This window comes from Ptychodera flava (genome assembly GCF_041260155.1).
Source record: "Ptychodera flava strain L36383 chromosome 23 unlocalized genomic scaffold, AS_Pfla_20210202 Scaffold_24__1_contigs__length_23054250_pilon, whole genome shotgun sequence".
Lineage (NCBI taxonomy): Eukaryota > Metazoa > Hemichordata > Enteropneusta > Ptychoderidae > Ptychodera > Ptychodera flava.
In genome coordinates this window covers 21,249,082-21,265,805 of record NW_027248278.1, presented here as the reverse complement: position 1 = coordinate 21,265,805, position 16,724 = coordinate 21,249,082, and the positions used below count along the sequence as shown (strand labels likewise).

Here is a 16,724-nt window from a genome sequence, read left to right as displayed (position 1 = left end):
ACAATGTGATGCATTTAGGCCGAAACTGTTCGCTCAACTACAAGCACAGACGGCAGATCACGTTTCTCCAATTATGGTTCATGCATCGGTCTCTTCGCACCGGTTCTGTAGTAACCAGTTACATCGGTGATACCGAGTACTCGACCATGAGTGGTGCTAGTATAATTCAACCATTTCTGTGGAATTTATATCATTTTGTTTGTCTTCTCCTTTTGCCGTTTGCATAAATATGTTTTTTACTCGATGTGAGTCGAATGTCACCATTCACATACTACCTGTTTAACACATGAAACGATCCAATGACGTAAGATTACTCTCAGGATATAGTTCCATCACGACGTAGATGTTTCATAATATATTATAAATAACCCAGATGTGAAAGATAACTCTATTTCCTTTATACTCGTGACGGCCCTGGTCAGTACGGCGGTGGAGCTGGCTGTAAATCAAGACTGAACTCGGGTGCGACCTTAGGGGTAATTTCTAATGTCGGATTTGAAAGTCCCAATTCCCTTCTCTACAGTTCATAATCTAATTTAGGTCTAAAACACAGAAATATTCGTCCATTGAAGCCGAGATTTAATGAATGTTTTGATGTATGTAATCAATCAATCAATCGTGAGATACCTTACAAATAATGTTGGTTGTTCTTTAAAACACAGAAAAATTCTCCTTTTTGATGTTTCTCGAGTCAGTGTTAAGTCAATTTACGCAGCTATAAGTTCAGCAACAGTATCGTTTGTTGTCCTGGATTTCTGAAGAAATTTCGCGTGGCAGATGTTACACAAAGGTTGAACAAACTAGAATACCAGTCCAGAAACTAAACATTACAGTCCCGATGGTACGGAATTGATGCCAAAGGTGAACACCATAAAGAGCAGTAGGGTCAAAAGGTCAAGCAAAGGTTAGGTTTCATATTAATCAAGCGATTGAAATTCATGATAATATTTTGTTTGTATGAGCGAGAAGTTGAAACTCAGTCAACAGAGAGCGGACGTTCAAAAGGGCACTTAGTATCGATAAACATGTAATAAAATATGTACTGATTTCATGCTGTACATATACTATGGACTGGGCATCAATATTGACAAGGCTATCAAAATTGTTTGTACATGAACTATCTGACAGAGAGAGAGAGAGAGAGAGAGAGAGAGAGAGAGAGAGAGAGAGAGAGAGAGAGAGAGAGATCTTTTAAGGCCAACTCTTATCCCAGTTGACGCCTAGCATTCGCATAAGGAGTGCGATATTGAGTGCGATATTGTTATGTGCTTTGGTCTTGAAATGTGCTACATGATATATTGTCTTTTAAGACATACATTTAAATGTCTTCATTTGCGCATTAGAATTCCCACGAGTACTTTCTTATGCTTTCACTAAGTGTAATTGTCTCAGCGTCGGAAACAGAAAAATGACTAGCATTTCTAGTTTAGCCGTCAATCTTCCGACAGCTTTCTCCAGTATGTTCTTATACAAAAACACAGACATAGACATTAAAGTTGTGTCAAATATTATTCCAAGACACCTCGAGATAACTCTTTTGCATTTAAAGTGATACAGAGAGAGATGTTTGATAGAATGGAAGTGGTTTTACTGACTGTGTTTAGTCAAAGGTCGGAAAGTGCTAATATAAACGGAAACCGAAGATAAGCTTTTCTTTGTAAATCATGCACTCTGAGCTTAATGAGAATCTGATGTTGACGTTCACCTTTTTATCTTGTCAGCCATAATTAGCATTATTTTTGCTTTCACACATAACCAAATGAACAAGAAAAATTCAAATTTAATGAAAAAACAACCAAAAAATGGAGGCAACCTTAATAACATTGTCAATGCCTCCTCAAAATTTAATGCTTATAATGATTTTGCCTTTTAAATACTCACCCACTGGTGCGGGTTTTATCTGTGCATTCCTTACACTGGTATCCGCTGCAGCAACGAGGTATTCGGTGGCCGCACTCAATTCGTCTGGGATATCAGCAGTGGAGGTGATGTAAGTATGATCTTTTCCGTGTAGCTTTAAATTTGGTGTTGTACGACAATCTTCTAAGTTTACGCATATTGCATTACTCAAAATCTCGACGATCTTGACTTCAATCATTACAGAAAATTTGCTGCCATAGCTACCATGCCTATCAATATGTTGCCAACGTTAAACAGGCGATAATCATCATTTCCATATTATCATATTGGCTTGGCCCTTGGTGTACCGCCATAGGTTATAATTAAAAAATGTTATTTCTGTCTGAAGATACACAGCCGACGCTTACATGGTCAATAACAGTAGTGATCCATGATATGAAAGAATAAAATAGAAATAATTTTTACTTGCTATATACAGTTGTGGTACCACTACACATTGCGTAAACAATACGAAAACCGAGTGCACTTGGTCACTCACTGATGCCCACAGTTCACATACTTGTACGATTGACCCGACTAAATATTTATAGATTTCCTGTTTCATTTGTCAAAATGTTGAACACAAATGACACTTTTTGTCCATGACATTTTGCATTTACCATATTAACGAACAACCTACTGTGTTCTATAAGGGGCGTATTATGCCGTCATTATCGTAGCCGTAGCAAATGCACTGCCGAAAGTTCAGTGTTGTAAAAACTGACAATTTGCATCTAGTTATTGACACAGAGGGCGGTTTTCCAAATGTGAATTAAATCCCAGCATGCTTTGCGTAAGCCCTCGTTTATGCACGACAGTTTTCTGTTTCTTCCTATTTTTAAAGCATGTTGGTAACGGTATGGCAAATAATATTTACTGGCTAATTGAAAGAACATATTTTATTAATTTTGAGTTGAAAAATACAACTTTGCATGTTTCGGCTTTGTTTCTTTACAAGAACTCAAAAAAACATGGCGGCGTCCAAGAATTTAGTCGGGTACACTTCTGGTTACTCGCATAGTATATGGAACCGTGGCATGTGTAGTCAGTTTGTCGCTGGCGCGACTATCCAAATCAATTGAAAGGAAGTATGCTTGTTGACCTGGTTTAAGATTTGAGTACACGTATATGTGGTCTTATATGCCCAAAGACCTCTTAACGTTAAAGCTGAAATGACAGTAAAGCATGTCATCAATTACATGTCAACCGTTCGATGCGCGTATATTCAATACTTTTTAATTAATCAAGCAGTAATATTTAAGAAAACTTATGATTAGCTTGGAGGTCTTTGGTTGTGTTTCTGTACAAATCATTATCAACTTGTAAATTTCCAGCTCAGTTATTGAGAAAGCTGTTCATTAGCATTCTTCTGGTAGATGATAACTTCATTTGAACAAATTCAATTTACAGCTGAGCATGCATCTACACGCCAAATAAAAAGATGAAACGTGAAGATGCTGTTCATTTGTGCAATTGGACCAAGGAATCCAAGAATAAGATATTTGGCATTTTGTTTTGGACGAAAACCAGTAAAGATGTCATCTGCAGTTGGCAGAACTGTAAATTTCAGTCAATAAAGGTCTCTGTTAAATTGATTCAATATATTTTACATTAAGTTTTGTAAAATGCACTAGTGATGTTTTTAGATAGAAGCCGACTTGACTTAATCCAAATGCGGGTCAATGGTACCCGCTGAAGAGCCTAAAACGACGATTGTTACAGAGTAAGCTTATGCTGTTTGTGAATTCCTGGTATATTTTGTCACATACGGAAAAGTTTAGCACGGTGACTAAGCCCAAACATATGCTTTTGAAAAGCTCAAGACACGACCTAGAATTTATATTAGTTTGATAAAACTGATTATACTAAAAGGTTGTGATATTTCATAAAATGAAACCATAAATCTATGGAATTTATGGTGGCAATAATGGCAAATTTGCTAAAAATGAACTAACTTGTTCTTTTCAATTGAGAATCTTTCCTGTTCAAAGTTTTAATTTGTCGAATTTGTACGATGTCATTGTGAACATTTCATTCACTGCATGGACTTCAAATGAATGGCGTGTGTTATCGATCCAGTGATTTTTCGTGAAAAACCGTGACTTTAACCGATTTGTAGAATATCAATCTTATTTCTTGAATTTTTGAGTAATGTACCGGAATTCAAATTTTCCAAATTCAAAAGTATGGTGATATTTTCAGTTTTCTGAATGCACATCCGTAAATGGGGAATAAATCGCAAAGTATCAATATGCCGGTTCCGTGTCCGTATCCGTGACGAACAGCTCTGTGAAGCGACTGCGTTATTTTAGATTTCCTGCTATTTAAAAAAAAATAATCATGTGACACAGAAAATAAGTATTAAGACACACAAATTAACGGCCATCGTGTGTTGTGCATTCAAGTAAATGGTACATGGTTTTATGATCACGATGTGTATGTGCAGGAATGCTGCATTGTTGAACTTTTCCGCGAGGGCACCATTTTATTAGTGCGGCACCCTTTTATTATTTAACCAGTTAAAACGTGTAGGCATGGTCCAAAATCAGCTAGCTGTGATACTTCAGTCTATACATGCACTTCATTTGGCACATATTCACGAACCGACTTTTGTGTGAAAATAAAATCATGAAAATAATGCATAAAATTCGCAGCAATTGGGGCTTACACTGAATATTTTGCATATTATCTGTTTATTGTGACATACATTATAATCCATTTTAGGGTTATATCGCTGGCCAATTGTTCTATTTGTTTGGTGTGTCTTTACCATTTTTGCATAATTCAACCGTTTCTGTGAAATTTATATTTTATTTGTCTTCTTCTTTTGCCGTTTGCATCAATATGTTTTCACTCCATATGAATCGAATGTCACCATTCACATTTTACCTGTTCAATACATGAACCCATCCAATGACGTAAGATTACTCTCTGGATATCGTTCCATCACGACGTAGATGTTTCATAATATATAATAAACAACCCAGAAGTGAAAGCTATCGCTATTTCCTTTATACTCGTGACGGCCCTGGTCAGTAGGGCGGTGGAGCTGGCTGGCAGTAAATCAAGACTTAACTCGGATGCTACCTCGGGGGGGGGGGGGAATTTCTAACGTCCGATTTGGAAGTTCAAACTTCCTTTTTTTACAGTTCATAATCTAATTTAGACCTAGACACACAGAAATATTCGTCCAATGAAACCTAGATTAAATGAATGTTTTGGTGTATGTAAGCAATCAATCAATCGTAAATAACCTTACAAATCATGTTGGTTGTTCTTTAAAACACAGAAAAATTCTCCTTTTTGATGTTTCTCGAGTCAGTGTTAAGTCCATTTACGCAGCTATAAGTTCAGCAACAGTATCGTTTGTTGGCTTGGATTTCTGAAGAAATTTCGTGTGGCAGATGTTACACAAAGGTTGAACAAACTAGAATACCAGTCCAGAAACTAAACATTACAGTCCCGATGGTACAGAATTGATGCCAAAGGTGAACACCATAAAGAGCAGTAGGGTTAAAAGGTCAAGCAAAGGTTAGGTTTCATATTAATCAGGCGATTGAAATTCGTGACGATCTTTTCATTGCATGAGCGAGAAGTTCAAAACTCGGTCAACTGAGAGCAGAAATGCAAAAGGGCACTTAGTATCGATAAATATGCTCTAAAATATGTACTGACTTCATGCTGTACATATACTAGGGACTGGGCATTAATTGCAGCGGAGGGGGGTTGGTTGGACAATGTTTTGCAAAATGATGCATAAAAATATTGACCCTTCAAAAAGTGTTTGCACCATAAATAGTGACACTCCTAACTTTGATGCACAAAACAGTGACCCTCCCCTACGTTACTGAGTCCGTATAAAAAAATCTTAATTGTATAATCTTTATCGTGTAATTTCTCATTTGGCTTTTGACCTTCAAAGAGTACTTTTTGAACAACTACAAGTAATCGCCAGTGAATTAGACAAAAAGGAGTATATGCATTGAATCTGGTAAAATCATAAGAGAGAGAGAGAGAGAGAGAGAGAGAGAGAGAGAGAGAGAGAGAGAGAGAGAGAGAGAGAGAGAGAGAGAGAGAGAGAGAGAGAGAGAGAGAGAGATGTTCCCATAGGCATGCCTTAATGGAAGCGAGGAACAAAAATATCCTTACGTTGACTATAAGACACACACTACTTCGATTCAACTTTATTTGACTTATTGGGACCTTGCTGACCTCTTTCCGAAATGAATGCCGGAAACACACTCTTGCCAGTTTAATGGTATTTTTTGGTCACACAAGCTATTTTTAATTCTCGCTGCCATCATTAATCTTTGTCAACAGGCGGACGACAATAAAATCACCATGGTCTCGCATTTCCAAACGACATGCCCCCCCTCACGCTCTTTTCATCTTGATATGGTCTACAAAAATTTAATAAAATTTAATAAATATCAAAACCGGAAGAATCTCACTGAAAATTGTGCAGTAATTTATGAAGCTCCGTGACATTTATGTCCTTAAACACAATTACCTTTCAAATTACAACCCAAACCCCATTGTGATTTTTCAGATTTAATATGACGAAATAACCTATAAAAAACATAACCCTATACGGAATAAAAATTTTATAGTCTTAGGGGGAATATCTGCATAAGTGTTCACTGTTGTGGATGATCTCGTCGTGGAAGCTGGGAGTTAGCCAATCGTTATTTCTTGAGACTTACTTGTGACGAAATGTTACGATGGGCCTTGGAAACGTTTTCGCAGTAGTGGCACTCGCAGCTTGGACGTATTACTGTAAGTATGACTACAAAGTTTGTAAACACTACTTTGTGTAGAGCAACGACTATGCCTTGTCACATACAAGTTACTTACTTAACAAGGCTTGTTTCCTTGTGTGTTAGTTGATTGTCAAGAACGAAGAATCCACAACTATATCAAAACTAAATTCTTCGGCAGGCATAATAATGTAGCGAGCCTAAATTTCTTACATCACGATGATTATGAACAGAGAGATACAACACGAGAGAGATATACACATCTGCTAAAAAGGCTCATGTAAACTGCTTATATTATGTACGATGACACTATCTCCACCACCCAATATCCAAACAGTTTCATTTCCACAATTATGGCGCCTGGACCATGGCGCCTGAGGTAATTACTGAGACGAGTGACAACTTTTTTCATGCTCTAACTTTAAGCTTTATAGGAATTGCAGATTCTGGATTCTAACACGATTGAAACTAATTTGGGAGAGTTTGATCTTTATATTTTCAAATTTCAGAAAAGTGTTAGGTGCCCTTTAGCTGAATGTTGCAATATTACAAATCACCCATAAAAACAAGACAACTTGTGCATTTCTTGAAAAGAAAAGCAGGTGAGCTTACATTTGCAGATTAAACTAGCATTACTTCATTATCAAATTATCCCAAATTAGTTCCAATCGTGTATTTCTAAAGATATTATGCGCATTCTTTATAGTTAAAGTACAACACATGGCCTTTCCACAATATTTAGAATGCAGATAATGTTGTAATATCGGAAACTTGAAGATTTTAGTCAAGAGTTGATACTTTAAATCTGTATCCAGTATTCTAGTCATAGTCTATTTTTTATAATCAATAAGATAGTCACAAATTTTGAGAATTTCATGCGAACAGTACTGTCTCTGTGTCATTTTATATGACTCGAAGTTGTGAAAACGGATGTGAAAGCAAAAGTCAACGTAATGAAATGTTGCAGACGACAGCAGAGATTAAAGCACTCGCTCGGCAGAGTACAATCGAGTCATACACAACTGTAGGAGTTGAAACCTGAGTTGTCAATAATTGCTCTGCCCGTGATTGCCATTTGCAGCGACACATTAAATGACAGGTATGTTTTGTTACTGTGACAGTCCTATGTGCTCGAGTCAAATATCTAGTGCGGGAACTTTCTAAATATTGTATATTTGAATATATACTAAATATAGTATATATTGTGACCGTCATATATACTCTGTCAAAAATCGACAACGTGGGACCTTACCAAAAAAGGTATATATATATATATATATATATATATAATATATATATATATATATATATATATATATATATATATATATATATATATATATATATATATATATGAGAGAGAGAGAGAGAGAGAGAGAGAGAGAGAGAGAGAGAGAGAGAGAGAGAGAGAGAGAGAGAGAATTTTCATCACAATGAGACTGCTATGACCTCAATCTAAGCTGTTGCTACGCGACAAGTCCTTATTAATATGGTAGCCAGTGTGAAACAGCAGTCAAAAGCCCTATTTTGTGTCGATTTCTATCACTAAAATTGATTTAATTTTTTTAACAAGAATTATGATTTTTTTCTGAACCTAAAATGTGGATGTTCTACGCATCATGAGGGATTTTTTATCGTACGTAGTCACTTAAACTCAGTTCAGTGTAGGTTAGCGCACGCTATATGGCTGTTTTTGAAAAAAAGACATTGTATGTCTGGTAAATATTTGTCTCGTGAAGGTATGTACTATATTTAGCTAGTTTCCGAATCGATCCATAACTGAGTATTTAATGTTTCATAAGCTATGACTTGATGTACTTTCTAGTGTAATTGCTCTCTATGCAAATCGCAGGTTATGCTTCGAAAATCACATTAAAATGATTTGCGTTTAGCTTTTCAACATGGCGCGTGTGTGTTTTCAATGTTCAACGTATGTTGGTGCATTTGCTGGTATTTTACCTTACGTTTTGGAAAAGAAGAAGAAAAAGAAATTATATATGACTGCCTGGAAAAGTTCACGGAAATATTATCAGATGTTACCGTCTTCAATACCAATCTATATATTCATGTTGAACAAATCAGTAACAGCTAAAACATCATACTTTATAATTCACTTTACCTGCAATATAATTTCAGGTACTTTCAGGGTCATGACCCATGGTAAAAGTTTTAATGGTACGGAGGATCTTTCCAGCGGAAACACAAGTAGTAAGTCATGTTCATACCACTTAGATATGTAATTTTTGAGCTCGCTTTTTGCAAACATTGATGGTAAAACCTGTCAGGCACTGAGAAAAAAATTGTAAAACTTGTCTGTCTGTCTGTCTGTCTGTCTGTCTGTCTGTCTGTCTGTCTGTCTGTCTGTCTGTCTGTCTGTCTGTCTGTCTGTCTGTCTGACTGTGTATGTATGTATGTATGTATGTATGTATGTATGTATGTATGTATGTATGTATGTATGTATGTATGTATGTATGTATGTATGTATGTATGTATGTATGTATGTATGTATGTATGTATGTATGTATGTATGTATGTATGTATGTATGTATGTATGTATGTATGTATCTATGTATGTATCTATGTATGTATCTATGTATGTATGTCTTTTAGTGTACATCCATGCGCAATAACACCAAGAAAGCTGCATAAGTCCACCATGACAAAAAATTGAAGTTGGAAAGCTCATTCAGTTAATTTTACTTAGCGGATATTTACATCACATATGAACTCACACAGCTGGTATAACATTTCAGGCTTTGAAAGCAATGTTCATGCAGCACATCCTGAAGATGAAATGGTTGGTCTTAATGGTGCAGGGTATGCAGTTATGTTTTTGATGTCAGTCGCCTGTATCGTGATCATAGTCGTTATTATAGTTATTCTTTATAAAGGGTGGAAACTGAAACAAAGGTAAGTACACTACTTCAGCAGGGCTCGAAATTAGCGGTAGTCCCGCGTCCACAGACTACCAATTTTTCTCTAGGGCTACCAAAATCTATGAAATGGTAGTCCACACGGACTATCAAAGCCTGACACCTGAAATTCAGTCATTACTTGTCTTGCCATGCCCGGTCTGTCACTTTTTGGTGAGCTATTAAAATGCTGTCAAACCCAGCTGCACACAGAAAGAAGGTCGTGTTTTTGTCATGACGACTATCAAAATTTGCATTCAACTCTGAAAGTAAAACGGGTATTAAAGATGTTCAATATCATATAATATTGCACAAACTTGGGACTATGTGCCCGAGGGTATGTGACCATTTGCCCGACATAAGGAGGGCAAATGGTCTCCTACCTCGAGCTGACATAGTCCCTATTTTGGGCTATGATATTTTTTATAACATGCCTCCCTTGCATACTTTTCACTCAAATATTTTTGGTGTCACATACATATGACAATTATATGCTTTCAATTGTTTCTATTATACAAATATCTGTGGAAAAAAATTATTATTTTAATCATCGAACGGCACATTGATATATTTAAATCACTGTTATGCGTTTTGTCGATTTCTTTTGCATAATTTGTGAAAAAAGTATTTCCTATGTAAAACATGTAATTTTATTCATTTTTAAATCCCGAAGTTGTCAAGTTGAAAGTAGTTCCGGTTCAAATTACAATCAAATGATGACTATACGGCCCGCGACGTCATAATTAAGTTACTATTGAATCCTATAGAGCGCGCAAGGTTCCATGTATGGGCCATGTAATAATCACATCATATGACTAGAATATTCACTTCATGGGCAGAATTTAGAAAAAATAGCCAAATATGCATGGGCTACCAGTCATTGTCACTGGGCTACCAACTTCAGAAAATGGTGGCCCAAGTGGACTACCAGGGGAAAAGTTAATTTCGAGCCCTGACTTCAGCTATAAACTTTTCGCACTCTCCATCGGTACCATATTTTGCGCATGCGTACTGATGCCGACAAATACCCATAGGATGATTATAGAAAACTAGTGTTGCCACAAGAGATACTGTAACTGGGTTTAGCTGAGTTGAGTCAACAATATGCTTGTGAATAGAAGGCCGGAAATGAGGCTTTCCTGTCGTAGCCTTATTGTGAGAGCCGAAACGTGCATGCCCTGCCAATATATCGCAGTCGTGTTAAAAACAGTCACAAAATTTGAAAAAAAGAAACAGTATATATATTTACCTCGACGGGATTTGTTCTCTGTCATATACATACACACGAAGCAGAGAGAGAGAGAGAGAGAGAGAGAGAGAGAGAGAGAGAGAGAGAGAGAGAGAGAGAGAGAGAGAAGAGAGAGAGAGAGTGTGTGTGTGTGTGTGTGTGTGGCCACAGTGGATAGAGGGATTATGTTCTGGCCAACCCCTGCACATAGTGAGTATGTGGCCAGATACGAATAGTGCGTTTCTTTTAACATTATTAATTACAATGTAATTATTTAATGTCATCACCTTTGTTTCAGAAACCCATATGGCTCAACGTCGAGTCCTTCACAGAATGACCGCGTTCCGGGTTCTCCGATCACAACCAACGCTGGCGAGGTCACGCATACGGCAGACTTAACTCAACAGTCAGAACTCGTTCAACAGACTGTCATCGAAAGCGAGACTGACAACGGATATCTTACACCCACAAACGGAAACCCCCAGTACGCAAACACCAGCAGTAATCATGACGATAGTGATGTACAAGAAAACCACAAGGAGAGCAGGAGCGAATCTCCGCAAATGTCGGAAAAGTTGAACGCTGGTGGCGTAACCGATAAGGATCGCTCCCGTCATGCCCCACTTCACGATCATCATGTATGCAAAGACAGTGAAGAAGAAAATTCCGATACCGCGTCCTGTGATGTTGTGCTCGCTTGCAAAATCAGACAGCACAGCAAAAGGAAGAGAACTAGGGACGATTATTACGAGGAGTTTAGTCTGTTTCCCTTCAAGAAGAAGACATAGTTGCTCGAGTTGGTCGATGTCAAATGTTATGTAATGTTAGCGTGAGTTTCCTCTCAACACACTTACTTTATTGTACTATTCTAACGTATTACACAAGTCTCGTGGAAATCGCAATGTATTTTTTTGTGATATGAGAATTTAATCTCAATCTATCACATAGAAAATGATCTACGTTATGGTGGTGACGAGTTTTGCCTGCAATCCGGACCAGAAAACAAAACACTGCGCGTGAACTTTGTAACTTTCAGTTGGTTGAGTGAGCTAAGAGTGAAGGGAATTTACCTCCATTCACATTATTGTCAGTTCAAGACAGGGCATTCAAACCTGTCGATAGCTGGCAAGCAATATTCCAAATGGGTGACATATGACATACCAGAGTTGTCCGAATGTTTACATGTCATGTTTTCATGGCTTGAAAAGTCAAATGTTAATGTGTACAAATATTGAACTGTACTCTGCACTGTCAACTCACCTCCTGTACAGTTCAACCTTTCCTCTGGGAAAGTAATTTGTTTATTTCAGCGTAGCGAAGTAACTTTTAAGCTCGGGATATATTGCGTAGTTGATATCTTCTCCGGTTCGCCGAAAGTGTTCTTTTATTGAGACACGCGACTTAAAAGTACATTTTTAAACAAGTAAATGGACACCCCCGCCTGATGTCGAATCAGGCAGAAACGTCGAAGCAAGACAACGGCAGCAGCAAAGACACAGTAAAGATATACGGAAGAGCAGTACAAGTACAGCGCGATGGAATACTGACATAGTCTAACCCAATAATACCGGTGAACTCACTGAATGTTGGTCGAATTTTTTGTGACCAGAAGTGACCTCATCAGGAAAATCAACAACAATGGAATATTAACCTAGTTTCCGCTTCGCCTCCGCACAGTGCAGTGGCAGTTAGAGTTTCACGTACGGGGGTGACATCATTGCTTGTTGACCCACGTAATTGTGCTGATGCATTATAATCTTTTTTACGTTGGTATGTTTAATTAGTTCCATATAATGTGCAATTACCTCTTCAAGACATCACATATTCATTTTTGAAATTTTCATAAGCTAAAACGGTTCCGAGCCCGTGCCATCCATCGGAAACGGCATTTCATCTGATGGGTACGTGATATTGATTTTGAATAATAAGGAAACGTCTCTAAATTGTGATAATAGGCAAACGTAGTAATACAGAGAGAGAGAGAGAGAGAGAGAGAGAGAGAGAGAGAGAGAGAGAGAGAGAGAGAGCCTTTATGCACACGATGGATTACGTGATGGATTTTCAGACAGGAGGTGAAATCTGTTCAAAGTATTAAAGTCTACTGCATTTACCTCATCAATTAGTAATTATAATCAAACACAGATAAACAAGTTGGTTGAACTCAGTATTTACAGTTGTTGTATATCTGGTTTATCTCGATGTATATCTTTCACCTTGTTTCTTCATTATTCCGTCTAACCCACTAAGGGAAGGATTGTTTATAGTGGAATGTAGCCAATGAAAACGGGAAAGATTTATTCGAGGGAAATTGCTACTTATTTCAGCCTTAATAATTTCTATATATAAATATATTGACTGAAATCGGGGAATGGAAGTTTGCAAATGCGTGCATCCTCCACCAAATCGAACAGAAAAACCGAAGCTATGAAGGAAATTGCATATGTTTTCTACCTACCCTAAAAAAGAACTATCGCGAATTCCCCATGTACACACACTTCTTTTAACAGAATAATTACAGCGAAATGCGGGCGGGATAGTCAATATTTAAGACTGCCATTTCTGAAATAGAAATTATATTCTGCAGGTTCAAAAAGGCCATTTCATCGGCCATCAAAACAAGGAAATTTTCTTCAAAAAAAGCCTGATTGTAGTTTTGAAGTGTACATATTTGCTTCAAGCAGATAATATCATAGATAACTTTATAAATAGAGCACACACGTCCTACAGTGACCTGTGCTTGTAATGTTATGAAACGTATAGAGGTGTAACGTGCGATAAAGTTGATATTTAGTTGGTAGCCTACGATAAGAAAAATAAAGCTATTGTATTATTATAGCCCGTGTTAAAGATGATCTCCCCGTTTCGGGCCTAGATAGTGTGTGTGAGAAGAAAAAAAATGTTAAAAGCTGCAAGCAGCGTTGCCGAAGGTCATTGACGGTCCTTAATAAAATTGGCCACAATTTTATGTATACTTGTTCGTTTTGTTCTGATAAAGACGATTGTATATTGAAGGGTTATTATGAAATGCCATGTTACCAACGAATATGACTAATATGCATGACTTTTGAAAAGTTTGAAGTATCCGTATTGATGATCCCATATTCGGGTTTTTAGCTGAAATGGTCATTTTGACGTGGAAAGAACCCTGAATATTATCTCATTGTTATTGTAGCTTTTTCGGAGCAACCAATATGGTTGCCTAACCATGTGGCTGAGCGTAATGGGTTTTGCATACTAGAAATTAATCATAATAATGATGATATGATTAAAATGTAAGTTGAAATGGTGCATTGGTTTTGGAGAAGAGGATTTTAAAATAATATTCTCTTGTCATCATAGGTTTCCAGCAAGTTCAATATGGCTACAAAGCCACGCCACCTGCAAAAATGCACTCTACAAACTTTAAAGCACTCAGACTAATGATGATAAGACCAAAGTTTGAGTTCAAATATTGCTGGTTTTAAGAGTTAGAAGAAGACCTTGTATGTTAAAGTATAATTTTTCAAAGATATAATATGGAGGCACAATTCATCCGACCGCTAGCTATTTTATTAACAAATATTAAAGAACAGAGAACATACTTGCTATGCAGCAAATTCAACATACGCTAGGTCATCAGGAGAAGCCAATTTAGGCGTGGGAAAAATCTAACATGGCTGAAAGGTCAGGCCAGGCTGATTAAACTTTTAAGGGTTAGTTGCGTCAATGCTATACTATATTTGTTTCTCTAGTACCGAAACTTTCACGCTGACCCCCGAGTTTTATTCGTGATTTCGACAGAGAACGGTTCAAAGATTCCTTGAGACGAGTTTGAGCAAAATTTTATGTCTTTCACTTTCGAGATGCATACTACCTTTAACAAAAACTATCTTATGATAGTTGTATCAGACCCTCGATTTGGGTCTAAGGTATTAGTACTTTCATATCTCGTGGATTCTACAATTTTGTAACAGTTTTGTGAACAGAGTTTTGATATTAATCAATATCTTAAGTGTAAGACAAATTAAATCACTTTTAAAAGTAAATAAAATACATCACATTTCAATAATTACCCTTCGTTTTAATGGTGAACTTGTTCATCATGGTACAAAAGTAAAGCTTATACCCTAGTGAGTAACTGTAAGTATTAGAATGGTATCCCATTATTTCATAGCATAAGCTACCCTGAACGATTCCATGCTCAGCATGACAACAGGTTCTCATGGCCACGCACAGCATTGGTATGAGTAACCCTTAGAGTGCTGTAATATTTCCAACCAAAATTATAGTGCAACATTTTACCAATTTTCATGAATTTTCCTCTCATTTTTTTATAATTTTGGACCGAATGGACATTACATTGTATTGGCTATAGTTTTTATCAACATTTTCCGCAAAAATCTGAAAAAATGGCTGAGTTATATTAAAGATAGGCGAAAAAACTGACTTTGACGCTCAAAGAATTAAAGGCAACACGATTCTGGTAGCTGTAAAAAATGGGTTGAGAAAATCGCTCGGGAGGAGGCTTCCGTGCCTTGCAAAGTCTACAGGGTACAAGGGCAGAATGTGACAAATCACCACAGCTATATACAGAGATATAGAAGTGGACAGATCCAGTCTCAGTTATGAATAAAAAGTATGATCTAATATGACCTAGTAATACAGAGGAAATGGCTGACTGTCGGTCGAAAGTAAATACCTCACCTGCACATTGTTTGCGTGCCTTTAGGTGACTTCATCGACGGAAATAAACAACAGAAGAATGGTAACGTTTCTGCCTTACCACCACACAGAGCAGGGGTAGTTAGAGTTTCACGTGCAAAGGAAAAAAATTCTTTGAAAAAGCAATGTTTACTCATACACTGTTTATATTTATCATTATTTCTATGATCATTTTTCTACAGAATTAAACAGACATATTTTTAGATTAAGGAACAAGGCACCTCAGGGACAGATATTAAGACTCTCAAACTTTTACAATGCTGTTTTGAACTACTGGATTTGGGGGCTCATTTTGAAGTTTATGGTGGAGTACATGCAGTTTTCATCGGCTCTTTTTGTGACAATCGAAAATTTAACCTGTCGCCCATAGAGTTATAATTCGATGTGCAGCCGTTTTCAAGTTTAAATTTCGGTGACTATTGCGTAATTTATTTTTCTGGAATCTGTTTCAATTGTCTATGTCCAAAGCGAATGATTAAACGTTATCTTACGAAAAGCTTGAGCAAAGGTTTGTCTTTCCATTCCGAGGTGCGTAGTACCTTAATATATTTGACAGCCATTACAGTATAACACGTCCTAACCCCCGTTGTGCAATTGCTCATTGCAAAAAAGCTACGAAAAGCTTGAGCAAAGGTTTGTCTTTCCTCTCCGAGTCGCGTACTACCTTAATATATTTGACAGCCATTACAGTATAACACGTCCTAACCCCCCTTGTGCAATTGCTCATTTGACTCAGGCTGTGAAAGGACGCCCAGCCTTGAAAAATTACGTCACACACTAAACCTTCCCTCGATGTCCCTCGCGAACTTTGTCCCTATCGTAATCGGCAATGAATGCCATGAGGTAGTTAGTTATTATGCCCAATTATGGCAGACAGTTCGTTCTTTTTGTTAATGATTGTATTTTTGTTAATGATTTGTATCTCTGAAAGAGTTATGCTGGAACTTACCTACATATTTTTCCTATGAGGTAGTCCTTTCACTCTCAAACGAGCTGTTTTATAGCTTCGACACAAACAGATCAGGGTACGTCGTTGGGCGCAAGATAAGTATATCATACCAAACAACGGAAAGATTGTGGACAAGGAAGAGCCATGTTTTGACTACGCTACGGAAAGACAACTTAGATGTAGTCTTATTTTCTGAGTTATTTTGGCCACTCGACGATACCAAGACGAAAGATACAGTCTTCACAATTCATTATCTTTGTTATTGTTAGTTGCTAGAC

The 16,724-nt window shown here is 37.2% G+C and overlaps 1 protein-coding gene across 2 annotated transcripts; it reads left to right on the top strand.

The window, feature by feature from the left end:
- Positions 1-6,515: 6,515 nt before the first annotated feature.
- Positions 6,516-14,840, top strand: LOC139124657 (uncharacterized). Of its 2 annotated transcripts, XR_011550005.1 has the most exons (5): positions 6,523-6,675; positions 8,793-8,864; positions 9,410-9,566; positions 11,095-12,018; positions 12,107-13,630. XR_011550005.1 is itself a non-coding variant. In XM_070690780.1 (4 exons), the coding sequence occupies exons 1-4, from the start codon at positions 6,621-6,623 to the stop codon at positions 11,582-11,584; spliced, it is 774 nt and encodes a 257-aa protein (XP_070546881.1). In that variant the 5' UTR covers positions 6,516-6,620; the 3' UTR covers positions 11,585-14,840. The 2 variants fall into 2 exon arrangements, 1 of the variants encoding a protein (XP_070546881.1); XM_070690780.1 differs by having other exon boundaries at positions 6,516-6,675; positions 11,095-14,840.
- Positions 14,841-16,724: the final 1,884 nt, after the last annotated feature.